At 40.2% G+C, this 22966-nt stretch overlaps 2 protein-coding genes across 6 annotated transcripts; one reads left to right on the top strand and one right to left on the bottom strand.

The window, feature by feature from the left end:
- On the bottom strand, positions 1-5540 carry sec22c (SEC22 homolog C, vesicle trafficking protein). Its single transcript, XM_034559638.1, has 7 exons — positions 5077-5540; positions 4016-4227; positions 3658-3821; positions 3349-3528; positions 3076-3194; positions 2602-2667; positions 1-2516 (listed from the first exon to the last, which is right to left on the bottom strand). Exons 2-7 carry the CDS (start codon positions 4195-4197, stop codon positions 2316-2318), a joined length of 912 nt encoding a protein of 303 aa, XP_034415529.1. The 5' UTR covers positions 4198-4227; positions 5077-5540; the 3' UTR covers positions 1-2315.
- Positions 5354-20567, top strand: nktr (natural killer cell triggering receptor). 5 transcript variants are annotated; one of them, XM_034559637.1, is made up of 19 exons: positions 5406-5466; positions 7700-7777; positions 8468-8542; positions 9726-9833; positions 10283-10327; positions 10604-10627; positions 11415-11502; positions 11698-11723; positions 12236-12265; positions 12511-12656; positions 13877-14099; positions 14272-14448; positions 14545-14632; positions 15124-15272; positions 15353-18004; positions 18219-18305; positions 18733-18792; positions 19599-19700; positions 19903-20567. In XM_034559637.1, exons 10-19 carry the CDS (start codon positions 12617-12619, stop codon positions 19970-19972), a joined length of 3648 nt encoding a protein of 1215 aa, XP_034415528.1. In that variant the 5' UTR covers positions 5406-5466; positions 7700-7777; positions 8468-8542; positions 9726-9833; positions 10283-10327; positions 10604-10627; positions 11415-11502; positions 11698-11723; positions 12236-12265; positions 12511-12616; the 3' UTR covers positions 19973-20567. The 5 variants fall into 5 exon arrangements, with proteins under 5 accessions (XP_034415524.1, XP_034415528.1, XP_034415527.1 ...); XM_034559636.1 differs by lacking the exon at positions 10604-10627; XM_034559633.1 differs by lacking the exons at positions 10604-10627; positions 11698-11723 and having other exon boundaries at positions 5354-5466.
- Positions 20568-22966: the final 2399 nt, after the last annotated feature.

Raw genomic sequence — 22966 nt, 5'->3', positions numbered from 1 at the left:
AAAAAAATACACTATTTATTAACAAAATGTCAGTTTTACCACAGCAGGAAATAATAAAGCCCTGTGAACACCAGTGTATTTGGCAGTTACAATGAATGACATAGTTACGTCACTACCGATTATTACAAACAGGTCGCACACACAAAAAACACTGAATCAACTTCATGAGACCCCGATTACAAAGAACGCCATTCTGCTGACAAGATAAAGAAAACGTCCAATTCCAAACCTGAATGATTTTTAAACCGTTTCCTGTATTCAGATCAGACTTAAGACTTCAGATATTGATAAAAAAAAATTAAAAAAACATAATAAGAGAAGGCTGCAACATATTCACTCTACAGTGTATTTATATTAAATGTTATAAACCACCATAATCAACTAAATGATCCTTCATTCCATTTCAAGTGTTTAAATATCCCCCACAATATTTGGTTCTGCATCTTTAGAACATTGGCGGCAACATTATTTTACAATTCATTTGGTCAACAACTTGTCGGCTACGGTGGAAATGGTGAGTCAGTGAAACCTCCTTTGTATCAAATACATCACCAACGTCCTGCAGAGTTTGGTTGAACTGAGCCAGTCAAAAATACCAGCTCAATCTACTTGAGAACAAATACAAAATGTATTAAGAGGCCCATTATGATATCTACAGCTACACTACATTTTATGTTTCCAGGGAAAACTTTTGAGTTTCCTCACTTGTTGTAAACTACAAGCTAAAAGTGACATTGTTGTACATTATTGTGAGAGACGTTTGGATTGTCTGATGAGATGCAACCGCTTTCCTGTAAAATGACTCTCCTATTCCTGATTAAATAGTCAAATAAAAAGGACACAATGCCACAACTATTACTTGTCTGACAAACACTATGAACAAATAATGTACTCCCTCGCTTAACAGACATTAGTGCAACTGTTTAGCTATTACAAAGGAATGTCTTAGAAGCTAAATCCACAAAATACTATAAAAATGTTATTACCGTATGATTTCTATGTTCATAACAATCTGAGCACTACAGGTACGATGTATGAATCCTGAAAGAAGATAAAAAACTAAACCAAGTAAACATAAAATCAGTAAATAAATAGCAGAACCCAATATGCAACCAATTCAAGAACAATTGCCATCCCCAAAACAAAAATGTCTAAGCCTAATAGTGCAGTCAAAAAAAAAAAAATAAATAGTATTTTACCCATCGAATTAGTGCTTTCATATTCTTACCCACAGTTTACATTTTGACAATGCAGAGATCAATAGAAAAAAAACAGACAAACTAAAAGGTCTACATTTGTAATACAAAAATGGGTTTGAAATGGAGTAAATGTGTTAAATTCTCCTTTTATCATGCCTTACGTGACTGTAAGACTAATATTCCCTCAGTATTTAATGTAGTTTCCATTAAGTCCTTAAATAAAGGAGCCCTTACGTTTGAAACTTTGCAATGACTAGCTGAGCACTTGCCGGTGTATTTGTACATAAGTCAACACAATTCAACAAACTAAAAACAATTGTCACACAGTAAGGCATGAAACAACCCAAAGCTTTACATTTCCACCTTTGCATTATGTTCTTACTTTCACCTAATGAGCAACTCATGCAAACCAAATAAAAATAGCTGCATTGTCCGCTTTACTTGGCTGTCACTGATCTTAAATTAAATACGAAATCATATAAGTAGCAAAGCTTAATAATGGAGTTTGATCCAACTGTGTGTTGTGTGCCTATTACGTGTAACAATTAAATCTAATGTATGTTACAATCATCAACTGTCACCTACCATTGATAAACGAATTACGTAAAGATAATCAATGCAGATAATCAATAGCAGAAATAATACTTAGCTGAAATTGAGCATGCATTTATTTTAAAAAGCATGACCAGCTTCAAGAGTTAGGGCTGTGATTAAATTATTGTTTCTACATGAAACACACCAATTCTAACTGAAAAAATATCCTACCTTTTCCTTAAAAAGTGGACAGGATGACACAAACATTCTGTTTCTAAAACAGACATCTCCTTTCATTTTAAGTCCGTATCTGTTTCCACAGAGAATTGCGTTTTACTGTTTGCTTTTTACAGTCTTGGAAAAAAATGTACACAAAGTGCATGTACATACTGTATTCAAGAAAATATCAACTGAATTATCCTTTTCCGTGAATCACACAAATTTGCGAACATGTTTTTTGTTTAAAAAAAGCCAAACAGCATCTTCATAACTCATGTGGATCAAGCCATTGGCTTGCCTGTCTTTCTCACCTGCACTGTAAGAGCTGTGAGTAGTGCAACGGAGTAAAGTGTCCTCTGCTCCTCAGACCCCGCAGTCATTGGTTCTGTCTTGGAGTTTGCGGGTGAGGATGAGGAGGGTGGAGAGGGAGGCGACTGACATGTGGAAGATCAGCTGCCAGGGGTTCCTCAGGCCGAGCAGGTAGAGGTTGCATAGGACAATCACAATCAACAGAGTGAAGGACTTGAGCTTCTTCAGAGAAGAATGGAACAGGTAGAGGTGGCACTGTGGACACAGAGGTCATTGACATGCTGTCAGAGTTGGACTTGGGTGGATTTCAGTTTGCAATGAAAATGTGAACTGCAGTTACCTGCAACAGGCAGCAGACAAACGCCAGAAGAAATGCCACAACATTCCATTTGCCTTCATAATCATCCTGTGTGCAGAAAAGAGAAACAATTTGTGTCATTCAGGCCAAAGTCCAAATCATTTAAACTGTACCACATTTATTTCAGATCATAGCTGACTCACACGAGTGAAAGGTTTGCAGTTTTGTGGATACCTCATCATTATCAAAACTCTGCTTTCACAGAAAAATGCAAATGCACAGCAGCCAGTTGTGCCAGTCTAACATAGAATTAATGTTAGCTTATACATGACAATATAAAAATAAAATCCCCAACTAAACATAACAAAGCAAAGCCATAGTACAGCATTCTTTCTCTAAAACACTTTTCTTTTTGAATACACATTATATTTTTATAGAATATATGACGCATCAACATGATGTACTTCTACTTTAGATATGTTTGGAGCATTAGCGATAGGATCGCACTGGCCATACCTGGAACGTGTACTCTATGAGGTGAACACCACGGATTATGTTCAAAGATGCACACATGATATTTAGGACCAGCGAGAGGATGCCTGCTGCTGTCACTGGTTGGAGTCTTCCATTCTGACCTGTTTAAACAAAAGAAAGGAAAATAAATTAGTGCAAAATAATCAAACAAAAAAAGGTTGAGAACATCTCCTCATTTCTGCATTACATAAACATGAAATAATAAACCAAAGTATTGTATATGCTATAGTGTACAAGTCATATGGTCAGTCTTACCAGATCCAGGACCTTGCTCTATGTGCCCATTTGCAGTGCCGTTGGTGAGCTCCACTTCCTCCAAGTTAATTACTTGTGGTGGATGGACCCTGAGATCCCCCTGGACCTCTGCCAATGTTACTTCCAGGGTCGGACCACCGCTCTGGTTGTAATGCTGCTTCAACTTCTGAATGGTGCCGTCTGTCAATTTGCAGCAACGTGACATCAGGATAAATCGTTGTATCTTTAGTTTCAAGCATCTTATTGTAATTCAAAGCGAAACCCTTTGCAATTCCAAATCTAGATAACAGCATTTCTCTTCCTACTCACCAAATTCCAAAAACGGATATGGCCTGGCTGCCAAGGCAACAACAGTGCTATTGAAGCATGCTGTGAACTCCCAGTGCAGATCTTCCAGGAAGCAGAAGGCCTTAGCAACAGGGAGGCTGCAGTGGCACACGGTCATGTAGGATACACCCTCTGAAGAGACGAAGCTGAACAGGTGAGAGGAGAAAAGGTGTTTAGTAAACAAACAGCCTGACACAGTGGGACATGGTGCACCTGTGATCAAATGGACTGTCTTCTGTACACTTATACACTGATTCTCTTGAGAGTGTTTTATGTATTTTTCGCCTTAAAAATAGCACAACTGAAAGAGTCTGCTGCTGCTCAGTTTCCTGAATCCTACTAGATGTTGAGCTCCCGGCCCTTGATGGTCCCTCTGTCAGGGAAACGGGCCAATGCCTTGCTGATGGTCCTGAGCTGCTGCTTTCTCTCCTGAAGCTCGCGGTTGTGTTCAAAGTCTGTGGAGGCCGACAGGGGCAGTCCATCCCTCACCCGGACCACAAAGGCAAACAGGATCAGAGACATGATCCACAAGGTCCATGGAGAACACACAGCCTTACATGGGGTAAAGAGAAAGATCAGATCATCAGTATTTCTATGTTAGGGTTCTAACTTCAATACTTTCATTATTTTACATTCATTTGTTTTGAATACTCATTTCATTTTAAACTAAGACAGTCAAAAATGCTCATCACAAGTCCCTAAAGCCCAAACCGAGATATCTAAATGTTTGAACAGCAGTGCATTCTACTTAATATCGCCAAAGAAAAAGAGAGGCAACAAATATTTACGCCTGAGGATTGACCTTTAGTTGCTTAAAATGGCTTAAATGATTATCAAGATAGTCAATTTTCAGCAATTTAATAATAATAATAATAATCCATTTAATTTATATAGTGCTTTTCAAGATACTCAAAGACACTTTACATTATACGGGGAGCAATGCAGGGTTAAGTGTCTTGCATCGACTAGGGCGGGGATTGAACTGCCAACTTCTTGATTGAAAGACGGGCATGCTAACCACTGACCCATAGTCACCCCACAAATTTAAAAACTATTAGATTAATAAAACATCCCTGAAATACATCCTATCTTCATGAAGGTTATCAGGCATGTTCATTGTTTAATTATTCAAAGAGGCGAAGTGAGGGAATCCTAAATATTAGCATCACAGCATCACACACAATTAGATACTACTATTGTGTTGCAATTTGCAACCTCATAAAGGAAAAATGAATACAAGACTGTTGAGTTGTTGTTTTTAAGACCGCATAAGTTTCAGCAGGTGCACATATGGTGTATAATATTAATAACAGAGTAGGTTTACAGACTTGTTAATTTTTGCTCTGCTTGAAAAACAATGGAGATTTCAGTGTAAGTTAAATCCGTAGAGTAACACCTTACCTCATTATCATAGGTTTCATGCTGGTCCTTGTTACTGAGCTACTAGGTTAGCTGACCGACGTTACACCATCATATAAAGGTAACACCACCAGCAAGTAGCCAGCTTCAGAGACCCGTTACGAGTGAAATCGCATTATTTATATTCACTGAGATTTACACAGACAACCTGAATAAGCTATTATGACACGTATACATAAGGCTTATTAAATATAGCCACCGAGCTAACTTGAAATCGTTTTCCGGATACAACAAAACCACAACAAATCTTCTACGGATCCTCGAAAGGGACACAAACACTTTGTCCCGCAAAGCCCCAACGGCTTCACTTAAAAGTGAAGTTAACATAGTAATGATCGGGTAGCTATTTGCCTGGCTAGCTACTGTACAGAGGTTAGTTACCCCATCTCATTTGTACATGTAGATACGCTGTGAGCTTCCAACGTCACATTATGTGAACCTAATTGCGGTTGTGAAAAAAAAACGAACGTAAGCTAGCGAATTTAAAATAGCGACCCTTACTAACTTAGCTAGTTGGCTAGTTAGCCGTTAGCGGTTAGCTCAACCATTTTGGAAACGCAAACGTTTGTGTCAACGTTAGTTAACCTAGCCAGCTGCTGTTAGATGTGTTGCCCGTTTTTATTTACGGTTCTGTTGCATTAAATGTGGCTTTAACCTGTCGTTGTGAGTCAAATGTTTGCCCTACTAACAGCTAGCCCTGAAGTCGTGACTGGACATAGCGTTAGTTATGGGTTAACTGATACTTAGGTTAAGGAAAATGCCGACTCTGATGAGCAGCCGTTTCTTGTTTGCATTGCCAGTATTTGTGGTGCATTAACATGCATTCATACGTTATATTGCATATATTGCACCTCTTGAAACTCGCCTTCACCTGCTAACCCCTGCACCCTACCCTCCACTCCATGACTCATTCCGCATAGCTTCTCCAGTTTTTTGTTTTTCTTTACCCGAAATGTTCTGTTTGTTTGTTTTGTTTGCTCCTTGTCTTTCTATTTAGTTTTGTTCTGTTTGTCTATGCTTTATGTAAAGCGTCTTTGAGTGTTTAGAAAAGCGCTATATAAATTCAAAGTATTATTATTATTATATAACGTTACCGGTATTAGCCATTGTGGTCTTCGTGACTTGCATGACATGTAGTACCTCATATGTAACTAAATATTTGAAAACACTATCATTACTGTCTATATTTAGCAGGGGAGTTTTATGATCGTACAATGCCATCCCCGGTGTTACGGTTTAACAAGCGATTCTCCTGTTTTCATCAACTGTCGTAACTACAATAACAGACGCGTTCCAGTTAACACGGTCGCTTCTTAAACCGTAACACCGGTGCATCAAACAAGGTGAAGGTTTGTAACGTGGCTATTTAATCTATTTCTGTCAACATCTTCCATTGGTCTCATTTGATCAACATTTGTTGTGAAGTAGCATACAGTATAGGTGCTTCGGGAACTGTTCATGGGGTTCAGAAGGTTAAAAGTAAAGTTTGTTGACAAATTTAATTTGTAGAAATGTCTTCCTTATACTCTTCGTCCGGGGCTTTCTTTAAAAAATGTCTCAATCGAGTAAAAGCCACATCTATTTCCTTGTGGTTTGCAGCTATCAGTGGTCTTAAATTAGCTCCAGTGCTCTCTGTTCCCCTTGTAGACTACTATGCCAGCACACCCAAACAAACACACACACACACACACACACACACACACACACACACACACGCACGCACACACCATGTGAGGTCATAACAATTATATGCAGCACAGTGACTCTGCATTTTCTGAACAATATGTTGCCTGTATCATGGAAATTGTAAGACGATTATGCTTTTAATAAATAATTGCTGACAGATAATTAGATGTCCTGCATTCTTGCACTTTGCCAGGGAAACAATGACTGGCAAGACGGAGGCATTAGTCATATATGTTGTGCACAAAAGCTGCTGATACACCAAATATTGGTGTGTAGATTTACATATCAACAGTTTATTGTCTTTTTTAATGCAACAGGATGGGAGCAATGACATTGAACAAGTTCAGAAAGGGTTTTGGAAATATCATTTGGGTTGGTCTAACTAATGATTTCCTAATTGTTTGACAAGGGTAAACAGTGTGAGGTGTTGTCCTATCGTTGGTGTTTGCTACAGTATTTGTTGTAGTGGCTAAGTGACCACATTGACATTACATTTCATTTAGCTGACACTTTTATCCAAAGCGACTTAATGTCAAACCAAAAGGCCACGAGACACCTTGAAGATTAATGTCCATCTCATCCCACTTTGACTATGTTGTTAATCAGGTTCAGTAGTAATGGCATGGACATTTCCCTGTCACAGTGATATCTACAGTCAGGAAGCTGTGCTGTGCTCTGATTTGCATAGCCAGTACATTCCCCCATATTTCTCTCCTCCCATCCTTCTCTCTCCTCCCCCTTCTGTTCCTATCCTCCCTCTCTGTCTTTTAGTCTCTCCACATTGTTTCAAACACACTCTTCTAAATATAGTGTATGTTCTAGGTGTGCACTTCAGTAGCTTACTGCTTCTTTAAGAGAAAGGAAACCTTATTGTTCTTGCTTAGTTTTTATTTATTTTTTTACCCTTTCTACATTTTAGGTAATCAAACTTTGATCAGAATGGGGGTGAAAGACAGCCCTCAGTGTTACTTTGATGTGGAGCTCAACCGGGAGCCAGGTAAGATTATTTAAAATCCCTCTACAGGTTTGATAATTAGTTTGACATTTGAACAGCCTCAGCTCATCTTCATAGCCAATTACTTAGATTTGTTTAAACTGTATAGTACGTAGGTTGTTTTTGTAGCCTTTGAGCTTCTGATTGATACTCATTTGCTTGTACAAACTGAAAGTCGAATACCTTGTGATGCACTGGCTCGGTAGACTAGTTTTGTGTTTGTAACCGGATCTGTACTGAATGGTGGTATTGAAGTCCCTGAGAAGCTATTAGCATCGTACTTTTCAAGCAGGGACTATGTGGTCAGTTCAATGGCCTCAGGCTAAATAGCTGTTATTGCAGTAGGAGCTGGCTCAAATTTGTACAGGGAGGGACAAAAAAAAAAAAAAAAACATCAGGCTCTTAAGAATAGTTTCAGATTTGCACCGAGCTATGGAAACAATTCTATAAGGCATGAGCTTCACCACAGGATTGTTCTAATGGTTAGAAGGTAATTAAAAGTGTGCAGGGTGTAGTAACATTTGGGCTACTCTTAATTGTGTCCTTGGCCTATTCATTTTCTTCCCTCATTGTGTTTTTGTAACACCACAGTTATATTGACAACGCCTCATATAATCTTTAGATATTACAAAAAATGTTGTACCTACAAGGTAAAGTGAACTAATATTTCCCCTTTTTGCATGTGTTTTATAGTTGGGCGCATCGTCTTCCAACTCTTTTCGGATGTTTGTCCCAAGACAAGCAAAAACTTTCTCTGTTTGTGCACAGGTGAGTACCAGTCAATAACCGTTTTTTACTGCATTGACCAAACTGTTAAAAAAAATAGAACCCCTTTAAAGAGCGAAACATGAAAGTGATCTGTTTGCTTTTCTCAGAAGGAAAACTATAAATCTTAGCACTATAGTCCTCAATTAAATTTCAGTTGTGCTGTTGGTTTCTCCTCAACTCAACAATCATTTTCTGGTTTTAAATTATGTCTTGTCGCATTTCACATCTCTTTCTAATATTTCCTGTCTCTGCCTGAAAATAAATCATAATGAGTAGATCAATGAATAACCACAGTTTCACACTATATACCCCTCTCGTCATTTTATATCTTGAGTAAAGGAGCTAATGGCTGTAGTGTAAATTGTCCAGTGACAGATGGAGTCACTGCACAGATAGAGGGGTCCTGGTCTGCCTCCCTGAATATGTCATCCCACTGAGCAGAACGCAGTGTACTGTAGTAGTGGCAGTCTGCCTAGAGATAGCCATAAATCTGTAAACATACTGCAGATCGATCCTCCATCTCATTTTTCACCCAAACTGGCCAACGGGAATGTGATGCTGACAAGGGCAGACATGGGAGATGGCTGGTTATTTTGTTCCTTTTCCTCGACACACAGACAGATAACACAGTGTTATACACAACTCTGCTGGGCAATTTGATGTGGCTTTCTCAAAGTCTCCAGTGTGTCCTTTTAAGAGGGGATCAGCTATTAAAAACTGAACCCTTGGAACAATGCTGAAACAAGTGAAGTAAAAATACTAAAAGATTAGCAACCTAAGCTGCCTATTTGAACAGCCAGCCCTCTGTCCTCAGAAAGCACCCTGAAACACATCTAATGAAATCTCTGCATTCGCGTCCTTTCTCCATAAGGGAAGGGAAGCCCGGGAGGTCAATAGCTTTGGGTATCGGTCCCCTGTTGGTATCTTCTTAATGAATTCTGCAGTCCTGCACAGGAGCTTTAACAACATAATGCCTTAACAAAGGCGTCCAGTTTATTGAAATCCTTTCCCCGAATGTGTTTTCATTCCCTTGTTTAGAATAAACCCCATGTGGCGACATTCAAGACTAACGTGTCTTAACACCTCAAGGCATCTAGTGTACACGAAAGCTCTTTTTGTCAGAGCCGTTCTGTTGAATGTTTGGTGTTGGATGAGAGCTCATTTCACATGCATGTAATTACAGGTGAAAAGGGAACTGGCAAAATCACAGGGAAAAAACTGTGCTACAAAGGCTCCACCTTTCACAGAGTTGTAAAGAACTTTATGGTCCAGGGAGGCGACTTCACTGAAGGTACAGTAATAATGTGATATAACCTTATTGACTTTGGATGTGTGTGTTTATAACAACATTTGTAATTGAGTGAAACTGATGGTTTAATCTTCTTTTTTTTAAACATAAAATCCAATGAAAAGCAGCATGGCTGCTGTGAAAAAATTCTGCAAAAGTATTTTTTGATAATAGTAATGCTTTGCATTGTTTCATAGCTCTACTATGCACTACTAACTGTAGTAGTTACAGCAACAACTGATATAGATAGACACTATTAGTCAGTTGGTGCCAACATGTTTATGGCAGTAATCCAGGAGACCATACATGTTTCCTAAATGTGGCAGCCACAAAAAATGTGTCCTATACACACGCATTAACCACTTTCTTTGTCCACTTTTTCTGCAAACAGCATTTTTTCCGTAATTATCTAAAATTTGCTTAAAATTACATGATTATGTTAATCTCTGCAGGAAATGGAAGAGGGGGAGAGTCCATATACGGTGGCTACTTTGAAGGTAATGTGAATATCTAATTATCTTAAAAACAGTCTCAATTATTGATGTCTCTTAGCTACTTTTGCATGAGCAAAGTGCTGCATGTGCCTGTTGCGGTAATAATGTTTTTTTTGTGTATTTTCCTATGTATGACTCTGTTGACCTTCACTTCTCCATTGTATAGTGCTGTCTTCTATTTAGTAGTAATGGGCTTTATCAAATCCGCATGGAGAATAGGTATTACTGAAAGCTACAATCTACCTGCCTAAAATTTTCAACATATTCTTTTATTTATAGAGTGGTCTTTTGCAAAATGAGAAGGTAAGAGATGTACACAGCTCAGTAACACCATGTCAACATTGTCTCCACCACCTTCCTCTGTCAGTCAAAACGGTGCAAATGTTTGCACAGATGCACATTTGTACTGAAGGAATGTTTCTATTCAGACGGCTACCCTGAGCCTCGTGCTGCTCAAGTTACTTTTAATGTTACACACCTGGTATTTATAGCTACATGACTGCGACGACATGTTGTCACACACGTGCTGCAGGCTCTCGATTAAATAGGAAGACTCAGAAAATACCACAATGGCAATAAGATGTTTATAATTAATTATGTTTAAATAAAGATTGAGGCATTTGTGAGCATTTTATCTTTTGAGTTTTCTAAATTAGAATAACCTTCAGGATTGTTTTAATGGTCCTGGATCCCGGGGATAACATAACCTTGATGAGAAGAAAAGCAATGGATAGATAATCCATCTCAAGCAAGTTTCAAGTCTAAGCGGTTTGCGTCCCATAGCCTGTTACCATGGATGGAAACCAATAGAATATTTTTTGGAACAAAGTCAGAATGATGTATAATACATGTAGTTAATAGTTTATATCATACAAACTCAGTTTAGTACTTGAGAAAAGGACTATAAGTAACAAACAAAAACCTTTTGTATAGCTGCCTGTTTGGAAGGACAGGTTGGTGAGGCAATGATTAGATTGTTGGTTAAAAATGGTTTCTCCTTTTGTCTTGTTCTTCCCTGAATATATTTCCGTTGTTATGTATCAGAGAATGCACTCTGAGACTTCGATCCCTCTTTCTCTGCTGCCAACAGATGAGAACTTCATTCTTAAACACGACAGAGCCTTCCTGTTGTCGATGGCCAATCGCGGGAAGGACACTAACGGCTCCCAGTTCTTCATGTGAGCAACACATGAATACATAATTTATTTGCTTTCTGTTCCCTTTGAAGTAGAACTTGTCATTGAGTGTGAACGTCATTCACTCGCTCTCTGTGTGTAGTTGATTTTCAAAGTGCAGGGAAACATGGATTCATTCTTTTTTACCTCCAAATGTGTTACATTTTTTCTCTTGCCGTTTTTGTGTAAAATTTACAGACACTCTAGCATCCTGCTCTTCCAAGGTAATGTTCCTCCAAGGCTGTGTTTCTCTCTCTCCTGACTGTATTTATCATTCAGTAGTTTGTATTCCCAACTATTCTGCAGAGTACAGTGGTCATTTTAGAGAGAATATTTTAACAATATTCACAAATGGCTTGAGATTATTTCCCTTTCTTTATCAATAAAACAGGTTGTCACCACAAATTAGAAATTCATAAAAACTCTTAAAGCATAACGGGAAAAATGTAGACCGACTGTCTTCCATCGTATGATCTATATACAGTCATATAATTGACGACACTATTGTTGAGGGTTTCTTTTGCCTGTAAATGGCAGTTTTTTCTAAATTGATTTGAAGTCACATATCATTAAACAATTGGCATTCTGATAAACTCTTCACCTTTTTTCACCGCACTTTGTTAAAGTTGCTTGTTTATTCTCATTCTTTTCCTCCTTTTTCTCTCTTTCTCATGACCCTGACCCCGGCCATTGGTTGAACTTCCCTGGCTTCTTTATTGGCTTTTCCGCAAAACAGCACAACCAAGACGGCACCTCACCTCGATGGGTAAAAATCCAATGTCACTTTGGCACTTACAGAGAGCATTGCAATGGTCTTTTGTTAATACTGAACTTTCCTATATTGATTTTCTGGCATGTGACTCAATTATGTTTTCTGGCATGTATGTGTCTGTGTAGTATACCTTCAGAAAGACAAAAGATTATAATTTTCAGGGCCTTTTAAAAACATTGAAATCATGGAATAGTCAAGTTGCTGTAACAGGCATCAATGTCTTTCTTCCTTCTGAGCAGAGTCCACGTCGTCTTTGGTCTCGTCATCTCAGGCTTTGAAGTGATAAAGAAGGTTGAAGGGCTAAAGACGGATTCAGCCAGCAGACCCTATGCTGATGTCAGAGTGATGGACTGTGGACAACTTTTCACTAAGTCCGCTAATGATGGTAAGTTTATTGACTGATCTGTGTTTTCCTGGACGTTTAGGATTCGCTTCATTCTATTCTTTTATTGTTCCAATGAAAAGGCCATAATCAGACTTGCCTACTCTTTTTGTGGCACTCAGGCCCAAGCTCATTTTCCTGCTGAAGATAGACAACTTAATGGGTCACAAATACAGTGTTAAATAAAAAAATATATATATATATTTCATTTTATTCTTTAAAATAGTTGTTCTTAGAAAACACTTCTTAAATAGGAGTACATGGAGACTATTTTTCAGCCACTAATTAAAACAGTGGTTTCTCATTTTTTAATATGATCAATGCATTGTTGGTTTTGGTCTTTTCATGGTATTTAATAACAAATAAAATATCAGCAGACTTGTCCTTTTTTGACCTACTGATGCATTAAAAGATCTCAAAACCTAAGTATATATATATGGAGGTTTGATATGTGGCAACCAGTGCAGTAAAAGTACTATGTCTAGAGTATATTAGTCTCACATTACAAAACCTTCCTCCACATAATGTGTGGAGCCAGACCAGATCAGACACAGGTCTGTGGCTAAAGAAAGGTCTGGCACTAAGCTCAGATGCAGCGACTGTGACCTTCAAAATATATAGAGTCAACTTGTATTAGTTCTTAAAGGACCAGTGTGTAGGATTTAGTGGCATCTAGTGGTGAGGTTGCAGATTTCAACCACCTGAATATCCCTTCCCCCTCCGTTACCAAGCGCGTCAGACTACGGCGACCTTCAGGGAACATAAGAACAGGAACGGTTCCCTCTAGAGCCGGCGCTTGGTTTGTCTGTTCTAGGCTACTGTTGAAACACGGCATTACAACATGGCGGACTTCATGTAGAGGAGTCGCTACCTATGAAGATGTGAAGAGCTCATTTTGCATATGCTTGTAACTGGGTCATATTTTGTGCTTATTCTGGAAGAGGTTGGCATTTTCATGCCAGCATCCCCCCCCCATTGGCATTAGTTACAGTAACCCGATCTTCTGTTTAATGAGGATCAGCGAGGTGATGTCTGTGAAGTTCAGTTGGCATCTGCCCGCCTGACTCTGCCAGGCCTGCTTTCATTGCCCCCAACATACCGAGTAGAATCAAACAAAGCTTTAGTTGTTGTGCTACTCCACTATGAACCCTTTCCTTCTGACTGTTACTGAGAAGCATAGTTTTAATGAAATGACATTCACACCATTATGTTTCTTTCTTCAGTACTTGAAGGCAAAAGGAAAAGGACCTCCCATTCTGCTGACTCGTCCCTCAATTCCCATGACTCGTCCTCAGCATTTTCCTCTTCAGTGGGCTCTGAAAGCGAATCAGGAGAAAAGTACAAATATCGCAAGCACAAGAGACACGCGAAGAGTAAACAGCCTAAAAAGAAAAGGAGGGAATCAAAGACGGAGAAGAGCATTGACCTTCAGCCCGTCAAGCAAAAGTAGTTTTTTTTAATTCATGATCACACATTTACCTGCTTATTACTCACATGAACCTCCAGTCTGATCCGTTTATTCAAGGTTAAATAGAAGTGATGACTTGAATAACTGAGAGAAGGCTTTTTTTTTTTTTTTAAGTAACAAAATATTGTTTGGGATATTGTGTTGTTGAAGCTCTCACAGTCCTGAGAAAAGAGAGATGCTGGAGGGAGACATTGAAGTGGAGGGAGAGAAGGAGCCGAGTGGGAGGAGAGAGAAGCCTGTGGTCCGACCGGAGGAAATCCCACAGGTGCCAGAGAACCGCTTCCTGCTGCGTCGGGACATACCATCTCAGGAAGATAAAACAGAGATGTCAGTTTCTTTTAAATATATTTCAGTTTCTTCATTGATAAGTATACAGTTAAGTAATTAACCATAGGTGTTTACTTTGAAATGTGATCTTTTCAGAGTTGAGAAAGAAGAAATGTCTGTTTCAACTGATCCGAAACCAGCCGTGTCCAAGTCTGGACGCAAGATCAAAGGCAGAGGAACAATGGTACGATCGCCTCAACTAAGATCAGAGATTTGCCCATTTAGATGATCAGTTCTGATGCTCATTAAGTATTCGTTCATGGAGTAGTCTGCTTGTTTGACGAATTCCGAGAGACAATATTTGTACACAACTCGTTCAAGGGGTTGTCAGTCGATATTGCTTCTTTTAAGGAGTCACAATCCAAGAAGAGAAGAATTGATCGACATCTCCTTATTGATCCCAGGAACAAAGAATATACAATTTTGTTTCCTCTATGCTCATATCTGCATGCTTAACTTTTCTGCTACGATTCTGTATTATATGCAGATGAAACCCTTCAGAACCCTTCCCGCCTGCTGTGATTGGTTTGCAAGGAAAATATGGTGCAACAGTAGTTCTCAAATAGTGGGTGGAGAACGTCACATGGGGGGCGGCATCTAATGAGCTTGCAAAGATTTTTGATGTATTCTTTTTAATGCAGTTTGAAGTAGCAATATATGTTGTCTTTGTTGCAGAGATATCACACCCCCACAAGGTCTAAATCCCGCTCTGCATCTGTGGAAGAACGTGGTAACAGTGAAACTCCACCACATTGGAAAGAAGAGATGAAGAGAACCAAAGTTTATCAACCGCCGAGCATTGAGAGATGGAGCAAAGGAGACAAGTAGGACTTAATATTTTACTGTGTAACTTCAAACATCTGTTATTTCTTTATTCTTTTTCATGCATCTTTTGACTTAACAGGTTGAATGACCATTCCTCAAGCAGATGGGAGGACAGAAGTGACTCTGCATGGTCCCGGTCTGCAGAGCACTCCTCTGACCGCAGCTCTGAGAGGTCCAGTCTGCACCGCCAACAAAGAAAAGAGAAGAAGAAAGCCAAACACAAGAAGAAGGCCAAAAAACGGAAGCGTGGCAAGAAGAAGAGCTCCGAGAGCAAACCCCAAGAGCCTTTCCTGTCAGTGGGTGAAAGGGCAGTGTCGTCAGAGAGGAAGTCCAGAAGATCACGCTCTCCAACCCGCTCCTCTTCAAATCAGCAGAATTCATCAACTCTGAGGAGACGGCGGTCCTCGCTGTCTGTCAGAGATTCGCGGTCCTACTCTAGATCCTACTCATCAAGTCAGTCAAGATCTCAAGGGAGGTCCAGGTCATATTCAAGATCCAGAAGCCTTTCGAGGTCTAGAAGTCAGTCTTTGTCTAGATCCAGATCACAGTCCTCTTCTCGATCCCAGTCTAGATCTAGATCTAGATCAAGATCCAAGTACAGATCTTTGTCTCCACCCAGAAAGAAGAGTTTATCCAGATCCCCAAGAAAGAGGAAAGCCAGCAAGCACAACGCGGACTCCACGATGTCCGAGAAACTTTCAGAGAGCAAAGTCAAACCTGTGCCCAGACTCCCGAGTATCCCGGCTCCTGAAAGTGCCCCAGTGATCCCAATGAGTGACAGTCCCCCACCCTCACGCTGGAAACCTGATCAAAAGCCCTGGAAGCCTTCTTACATCCACATTCAGGAGGTTAAATCGAAAGTAGCTCCCAGCTCCTCCACTGGACAAGCAGTAGCTCGTGGTACAGAAAAAGCTCAGACTCCCATTACACCAAAGTGTCTGCCAGGTGGCTCTGAAATCCACAAACCTGCAGGGCGCTCACACAGCAGGTCCTCCAGAAGCAGGTCCTACAGCCACTCAAGGAGCAGAAGTTATAGTAGGTCCAGGTCTAGATCACATCAGAAGTATAAAAGCAGATCATCCTCTTTCAGCAGATCAGACTCTGAAAACTCCCAGAAAGCATGCAGCAACAAGAAGACTTCACTAGACAAGGAATGGAAAGAGTATTACAGCTCTCTGAGGAGGATCAAAAATGTGGATATGTACATTTCACTCACAGGTAGTCCAGACGCTCAGCCAGGATCTGAGAAGAAGGCGAGCAGTGAGCGTGGTCCTGATATTAGTGACTCGAGGAGAAGTGTCTCTTTGGAGAAAATGAAAGAGAGCGGCAGCTCACAGGATCAAGAAACAAAGCATTGCAGCTCCATGCTGGCAGAGTGCTTTAATAGCAGGTCCGAATGGGATAGTGGCAGTGATAAAGTCAGCCAAAGCAACAGTCCTATCCGGTCGAAAAAGCAGAAACAAGCATTTGAGTCCAATAAACTTCTTGACAAGAAGTTGTCTGCTCTTACTGGATGGAATTCTGAAAGTGATTGTGAAAATATAACCTCCAGGACATTGGCCATATCGGAAAAAGAGGAAGGGGAGGCTAGTACAGAATCGGATTATGAGACTTCCAGAAAGACGTTGGAGGCCGGGGTTGCACTGGCACACAGGATTGCTGCTGCTGCTTCTGGTCGGCCAGAGGAATGTCCTGAGAAGTCCTCGGCACCGGAGAAGCACAAGAGCAAAAAGAAGGCCAAACGTAAGCATAAACACAAGAGAAGAAGTGAGAACAAAAGCGGCTCCCATCACAGTAAGGACAAAGGAAAGAGATCCAAGAGGAAACATCAGAGACTCAAAGAGACCTTTCACTGGCAGCCTCCTTTGGAGTTTGGAGAGGAGGAAGAAGAGGATGAATCAAAACGAGAGAAACCTAGTCCTGGTAGAGTTGTCAAAGGAAGGCCTGGTGTGGGCAGCATGAATGAAAAATTGACCTCTTTAAACAAGAATCCTAATACAGAAAAAGAGGGGCCGCAACAAAAAGCAAAAGAATGTATCAACAAAAACCCAAAACACCCTGAACTTCATCTTCACTCATCCAAGAGGAACGGGGCTAATTTCCCCAGTGTCAAAGAGCATGAGGCATTAGATGATATGGACATTTGTACTCCAGAGCATGATGCTGAAATTGTAGAACATCCAGCCACACATGATTTGAATAGTAACGAGTTAACCCTCAAATCTACCTCAAGGTCTTCAGATGTGGCAAGTAGAGATGGCGCTTTACTCCACAGCAAAGAGCAGCCTTCTGGTGCCCCCACTACAGCTGGCGGACTGCAAGATGAAGCAACCACTGCCATACCTGCTGGCACTGGGATTAATTTCAAATGGAGGCCTTTGAAAGGAATGTCCGCTCTCCAGTACATGAATGTGCCGCCCGTCACCGCAAGAAACGTTCAACTTCAGGAGCCTCCTAACACGCAGGGAGTGAGAATGGAGGTAAAGAGCCAAAGCCGGGTCCGACCAGGCTCTCTGTTCGATGAGGTTCGTAAGACGGCGCGGCTCAACCAGAGGCCAAGGAACCAGGAGAGCTCTAGCGAGGAGAGATCCCCCTCTGTGGGAAATACGCGGGGAACGCGGTCCCCGAAGAAATCGCGCTCGGCTTCCAGCCACCGCTCCCGCTCCAGAGGCTCGTCCCACTCCTCCAGCAGGTCCAGGAGTCGATCCCGCAGCTCCAGCTACTTTTCCAGGTGAGAAAAAAAGGCACTTTTGATTAAACGAGGAGCATGAGGGAAGCAGCAGTAAATCTTTCTAAATACTGGAGAGGCTTCTTGGACAATAATATTGTGAGGGGATAAACTTGATGGATGTGAAGCATTCATTATAAAACAGTCTGCGTGGTCTGTAGTACCGACCTTTTTGTTCTATCTTAATATGATTTATAACACAATTAAAACATTTTAGGAGCCGCAGTAGGAGTCGGAGGAGGAGACGTGGAAGAGGACGGTCACGCTCTCGTAGCAGCACATATCGAAGTTACGGGAGTCACAGGTACGGCCCGAAACACCCATTAAATAATCTGTTGTGGCGCCTCAATGGGTCACGGTGGGGAAGTGTTTTTAGCTGAAAGCAGCGGAGACCACAGAGAGAAGAAAGCTCGGAGCGTGGGAGGTTTCTTTATTTTACATTTCAGCCTCGTAAAGGAATTCTTCACCCGCAAGAAAGCGGAGAAAAGTCTTCATGAATTGAAGTGAATGGGATCCAGGTCTAACAAAGCTGTATCAAAACATTAGTTTACAAGCTCTCACAAATGGTCATTTTCTCCAAAAAAAACCTCTGCCATGTTAAAATAATATTTAGACTGTACACACAACCCTCCCAGCGCTTTCCATAATTCTTTCCATTGACTATTTTATGTACGATTGGTCTTTTAAATCTGTGCATCTCAGTTTGTTTTTTGTTTTTTTTCTTCTATCAGTCGGACCTCCAGTAGAAGTGATTCCAGAAGTCGCTCATATAAACGCCGTCGGAGATTCAGGTCTGTGAGCTATTTAATGGTCTAATGGAAATAAATAGAAATGTTGAATTGTTCATGAGTCCTCATAATCACAAATATCAAGATGATCATGTAAACACCATATTTAAGATAAAATAGAGATTCATTTGTATCTTAATCACAATTAAATTCAGTGCTGAGTGTTTGAAAGGACATTTATATACCAGTCAGTTTTCATAAACTGGAACAAATTTTTAGCAATAGAGTTTATATGATCGCATGGAAACAAATGATACTTAGTAATACACATCAAGCACCAAAAGGCTTTTGTGTGAAGACATTAGAGACAAAACAAGTAGGTTGATATTAATTGATTCTATTGGCTATTATTGATTCATATTTCTGTAGAAAGTGAAGATTTTCAGCTTTTTTCTTTGTCTTGTGACATTAATTTTTCCTCAGGTTTGTAGGACAAAATCAGATAATAAAAGACGTCTCCTGTTGGCCATTATTCGCCTTTTTATTTCATTTTATAGAACAAAAGAGGAATCTTTGTATCAAGAAAATAATCAGCAGATAATTAAAATAATGGTTAGTTGCAGCCCTTGAAGAGATCAGTCCTATCTGTAGTCATTAATTATAGTATCTAGCATGAGGCGGGAATAACCAATCAATCTTTCTTCTCTAAGCGCGCAGACCACATCTAAATAGCTGTGCCGTGTCTTTGTAATACAATCCGTGGTGGTTCTTTATCTTCATACCGGGACCTTTGTTCTTGTTCTAGAAGTAGATCTGTGTGGATCCTCTTCTGGAGATGCCCCTAAAATAATCTCCCTATGTCAACGCAGGTCAGACTCCTACGACAGCTATTCCAGTCGGAGTCGGAGTGCGAGCAGGAGACGAGGGCGCAGGCGAAGTGACAGCTACAGGAGCTCAGGCCGCCGATCCCGGTAAGACGCTCTGCCCCCTGTTGAACCCGGCAAGCTGGCTGGTCTCCCTTCAAGCCTTTTAACCTTTTCTCTTTTCCTCCCTGTGGCTGACTGTTACATTGCGGTGTCAACACCAAGGCGTACTCGGCATACAGTAGAGTGTACGCATTTAATAACACATGCACGAAAAGTCATATTTTTCATCGGCATCTCTTGCTTGCAGGTCGTCCCGCTCTTCCAGTGGCAGTTCTTTCAGGCACAGAAGTCGCAGTCGCAGCAGTCGGTACAGCTGAGCCTGCGGCAGGTTGTTGGTTTAAAGTCTGCCAAAAGAGATCAACGCAACATGTCTGGACACTCTGCACGCACGCTGTCACTGTCGCTGTTATCATAAGTCATCGTCCATCCGGTTTCTAGTTTAATACTGTACTGAATGACAGCCTGAGGGGTTGAATGTTATAGAATGTAAATAAATAAATCACTTTACAAGCAGCTCTTCTTCTTTTAGGGCCCGTCACAGCTGAGAACTAGAGCCTAGAAGTATAACAAAAATAAGAAATACGCTATATGTATTTTATATTGCATATTTATATATTAATTTTCTACTCTGAAATGTACAAGTATTATACTGCGAGTGTCTAATCCTCTCAGTTCTGACGTCTGTGAGGAGTTAGTGGGTAGTGGTTGAGGTTATGCCTTAAATTCTGTCTTTTATTTCTAGAAGCCCCTTGTTCAATGGAGGAAATAACTACTTGTAGCAGTTTCAAGCTGTAATTTGTCTTTGTTCCATATGCTTATTACTGGATTAGGAATGTTAAAAGATGTAATTGAAAAATGATATGTCTGAACAGTTATGAATGTTTACACATAATAAATACCATAGCATCTTCAGCCTATGTATCTTTCTTTTTTATCTCACAATGTCCAGAAGGTAACTGTGCATATGTCAGTTTTCTTGAGAATTTGTACCTCCATAATGGCGCCATCTAGCTTTCACTTCAGAACTGCAGCTTGTGTGTACCTGTGAGATAAATCCAGTGAGCTGCACTGTAATGTCTTCATGCAGATTTAACTGTGTCCATTATATGATGTAAAACACTACAATAGTCATTGTAGTTTTCTTAATATAGAGTCCACCATGCAACGATAATTGTACTCACTTCATTAGAATAAGAATAAAGTGTGACGAGGCTCCAATAAATTGTTTTTCCCACTTGAAAATGTGTTCCCTCTGCTAATTGTTTATATACGGTTTGAACTGCAGGTGTGTGAGCTCCTCTCTTTCTCTGCTAGAAACCAAGAATGGTCCCTCAGATATGATCCTATTGAATGCAACAGCGACTGTCTTTTTATATCTGCAGGCTGTGACTACATCTGCAGTTCAATTTTCTTTAGATACCTCGAGCCCTCAAATGAAACAATCTGAGAAGAAAATATTTTAGTTATAAAAAGTGACTTTTCCTCAATTTATTAAAGGAAATCCTGTTCATCTTGTGTTGAAGGCTTTGAGCTTCATGACATTTCATTTAGCTGACGCTTTTATCCAAAGCGACTTACAATCATACAAGTAGACACAGCTACAGGGAGCAGTTCAGGGTTAAGTGTCTTGCTCAAGGGCACATCGACTAGGACTAGCACAGCCGGGGATTGAACCGACGATCCTCTGATTGAAAGACGGACCTGCTAACCACTGACAGTCGCCCAGTCGCTTCCACTCCTGCATTGGCTTTTGTTCATTTTTAATTCATATGTATGAGTAAATGTAGATGCAGGTGTGTCTGAATAGATGTATGTGAATCTTAGTGTGCATATAAATGTATAATATTTAGTAAAAGTGCAAACAAACAAAACTAATTATAATTTATGTCCACACTGAGGTCATAAAATAGCCAAAAAGGCTTTCATTCGTGCCTCACCATTAAGTCACTGAACGTTTCCTTCACAAAATATGTCCTATAGTTCCCTTTTCAATAACTAGTAGGTTTTTTATATATTCAGTCTCCTTTCAAAATGTTAAAGCTTCATTTGGGTTCAATGCCTCAGGTTACATCTTTACCCTGCTGTCACGTTCCACAGAATATCTCCTCGTCAATTTCTCCGGGTCTGAAATGTTTCACATTATATGAAATATTGAACACCTATTTTTTTATAATGAATCAACACACTCTAGATTAAAAACCTTTTCATGCAAAATGAGTTTCAAGATGTTTTGGTTGAGTGGACAGCTTCACTGTATCCACACGGATGTAGTGAGCTCCACTGAGTCCGAGACATAAAGTGATGAATGGGACTTGCTCCAGGTTGCAATCAATTTTTTTCCCACCTTGTTATGAGCGTATTGACTTCTACTCCATACAGTCTACTCAGGAATGAGCAATGGCAATGAGGTTCAGGGATCCTTCATTGGGGTTAAAGACAAGGCTGAATTATTAACTGGGCAAAGTGGGCAACTGGTCCGGGGCTCCAGACCCTCACCAGCATGGTGGCTCCAATGTAGTTTCAGAAAATGAATAACCAACTATCTGATAATTGATTGTTCTTGGCTCATTTGCACAAATAACGGTAAACTGAATATATGTTGTGTTTTTGTACAGAACAAGATATTGTTAAAAAAATATCATGGGTATTTTTCCCCCTATTTCTGACGTCAGGTCAAACAATTAATTAATCGATAAAAGAATCTGCAATAGTTCAAATAATTGTTAGTTGAAACTCTAGTGGCATTTATGTTGTGGTAATTTGGTTTGTAAGTATGCACCACCTAAATACAATATGAACAGCAATAATAGGGCCCTAAGTATTGTATTACTTAATGTAGAGGTCCTGTCATGCAGAGATGGCCCGAGTCTAATTTATTATGACCGTTTATATTATGCAATCCCGGTTAATCAAATGACTAAATACGTAATTGTAGGCACAGGTCACCATATGAGTTTAGTGTGGCCCCGATATTTTTAATTGAGAGAAAATTATTTAAATTAAAGTGCGTGCAGATATAGCGTCATAGGGTCAAGGAGAGGTTAATGGCGGAACCCAGTGTTCATACGCGGTGTAAATGAAGTTACAATTCACTTCTGCAAAAAAAACAATTGCACGTCGTTTGAACCTCCGCAGCTCTCTGCCCACGTGACGTCACCCCGTTGCACGAGCGCACAGCGAGAGAGGGGAAGTGCACCCGGGTTTTGCGCCATATGGCTGCGTGTCATTCCCACAGTTTCCCTGCTGACGCCAAGTAAAAAGAAGGGGGGGAAAAAAAGGAAAAAGAAACCAACCGCATCCAAGTAGCCCCC

Source organism: Cyclopterus lumpus, chromosome 20 (assembly GCF_009769545.1).
Source record: "Cyclopterus lumpus isolate fCycLum1 chromosome 20, fCycLum1.pri, whole genome shotgun sequence".
Taxonomy (NCBI): domain Eukaryota; kingdom Metazoa; phylum Chordata; class Actinopteri; order Perciformes; family Cyclopteridae; genus Cyclopterus; species Cyclopterus lumpus.
The sequence above is the reverse complement of the archived record's forward strand: the minus strand, read 5'-3'. Positions and strand labels throughout refer to the sequence as shown.

What these genes read in the sequence shown, in the direction of transcription:
- sec22c (XM_034559638.1), bottom strand. Translation starts at nt 4,197, where the DNA reads ATGTCTCTGATCCTGTTTGCCTTTGTGGTCCGGGTGAGGGATGGACTG. An exon ending in ATATCCGTTTTTGGAATTTG is followed by an intron (nt 3,529 to 3,657) that starts GTGAGTAGGAAG and finishes GCAAATTGACAG; the next exon opens with ACGGCACCATTCAGAAGTTG. An exon ending in AGAGCAAGGTCCTGGATCTG is followed by an intron (nt 3,195 to 3,348) that starts GTAAGACTGACC and finishes TTGTTTAAACAG; the next exon opens with GTCAGAATGGAAGACTCCAA.
- nktr (XM_034559633.1), top strand. Translation starts at nt 7,720, where the DNA reads ATGGGGGTGAAAGACAGCCCTCAGTGTTACTTTGATGTGGAGCTCAAC. An exon ending in CTTCAGCCCGTCAAGCAAAA is followed by an intron (nt 14,100 to 14,271) that starts GTAGTTTTTTTT and finishes GTGTTGTTGAAG; the next exon opens with CTCTCACAGTCCTGAGAAAA. An exon ending in AGATGGAGCAAAGGAGACAA is followed by an intron (nt 15,273 to 15,352) that starts GTAGGACTTAAT and finishes TTGACTTAACAG; the next exon opens with GTTGAATGACCATTCCTCAA.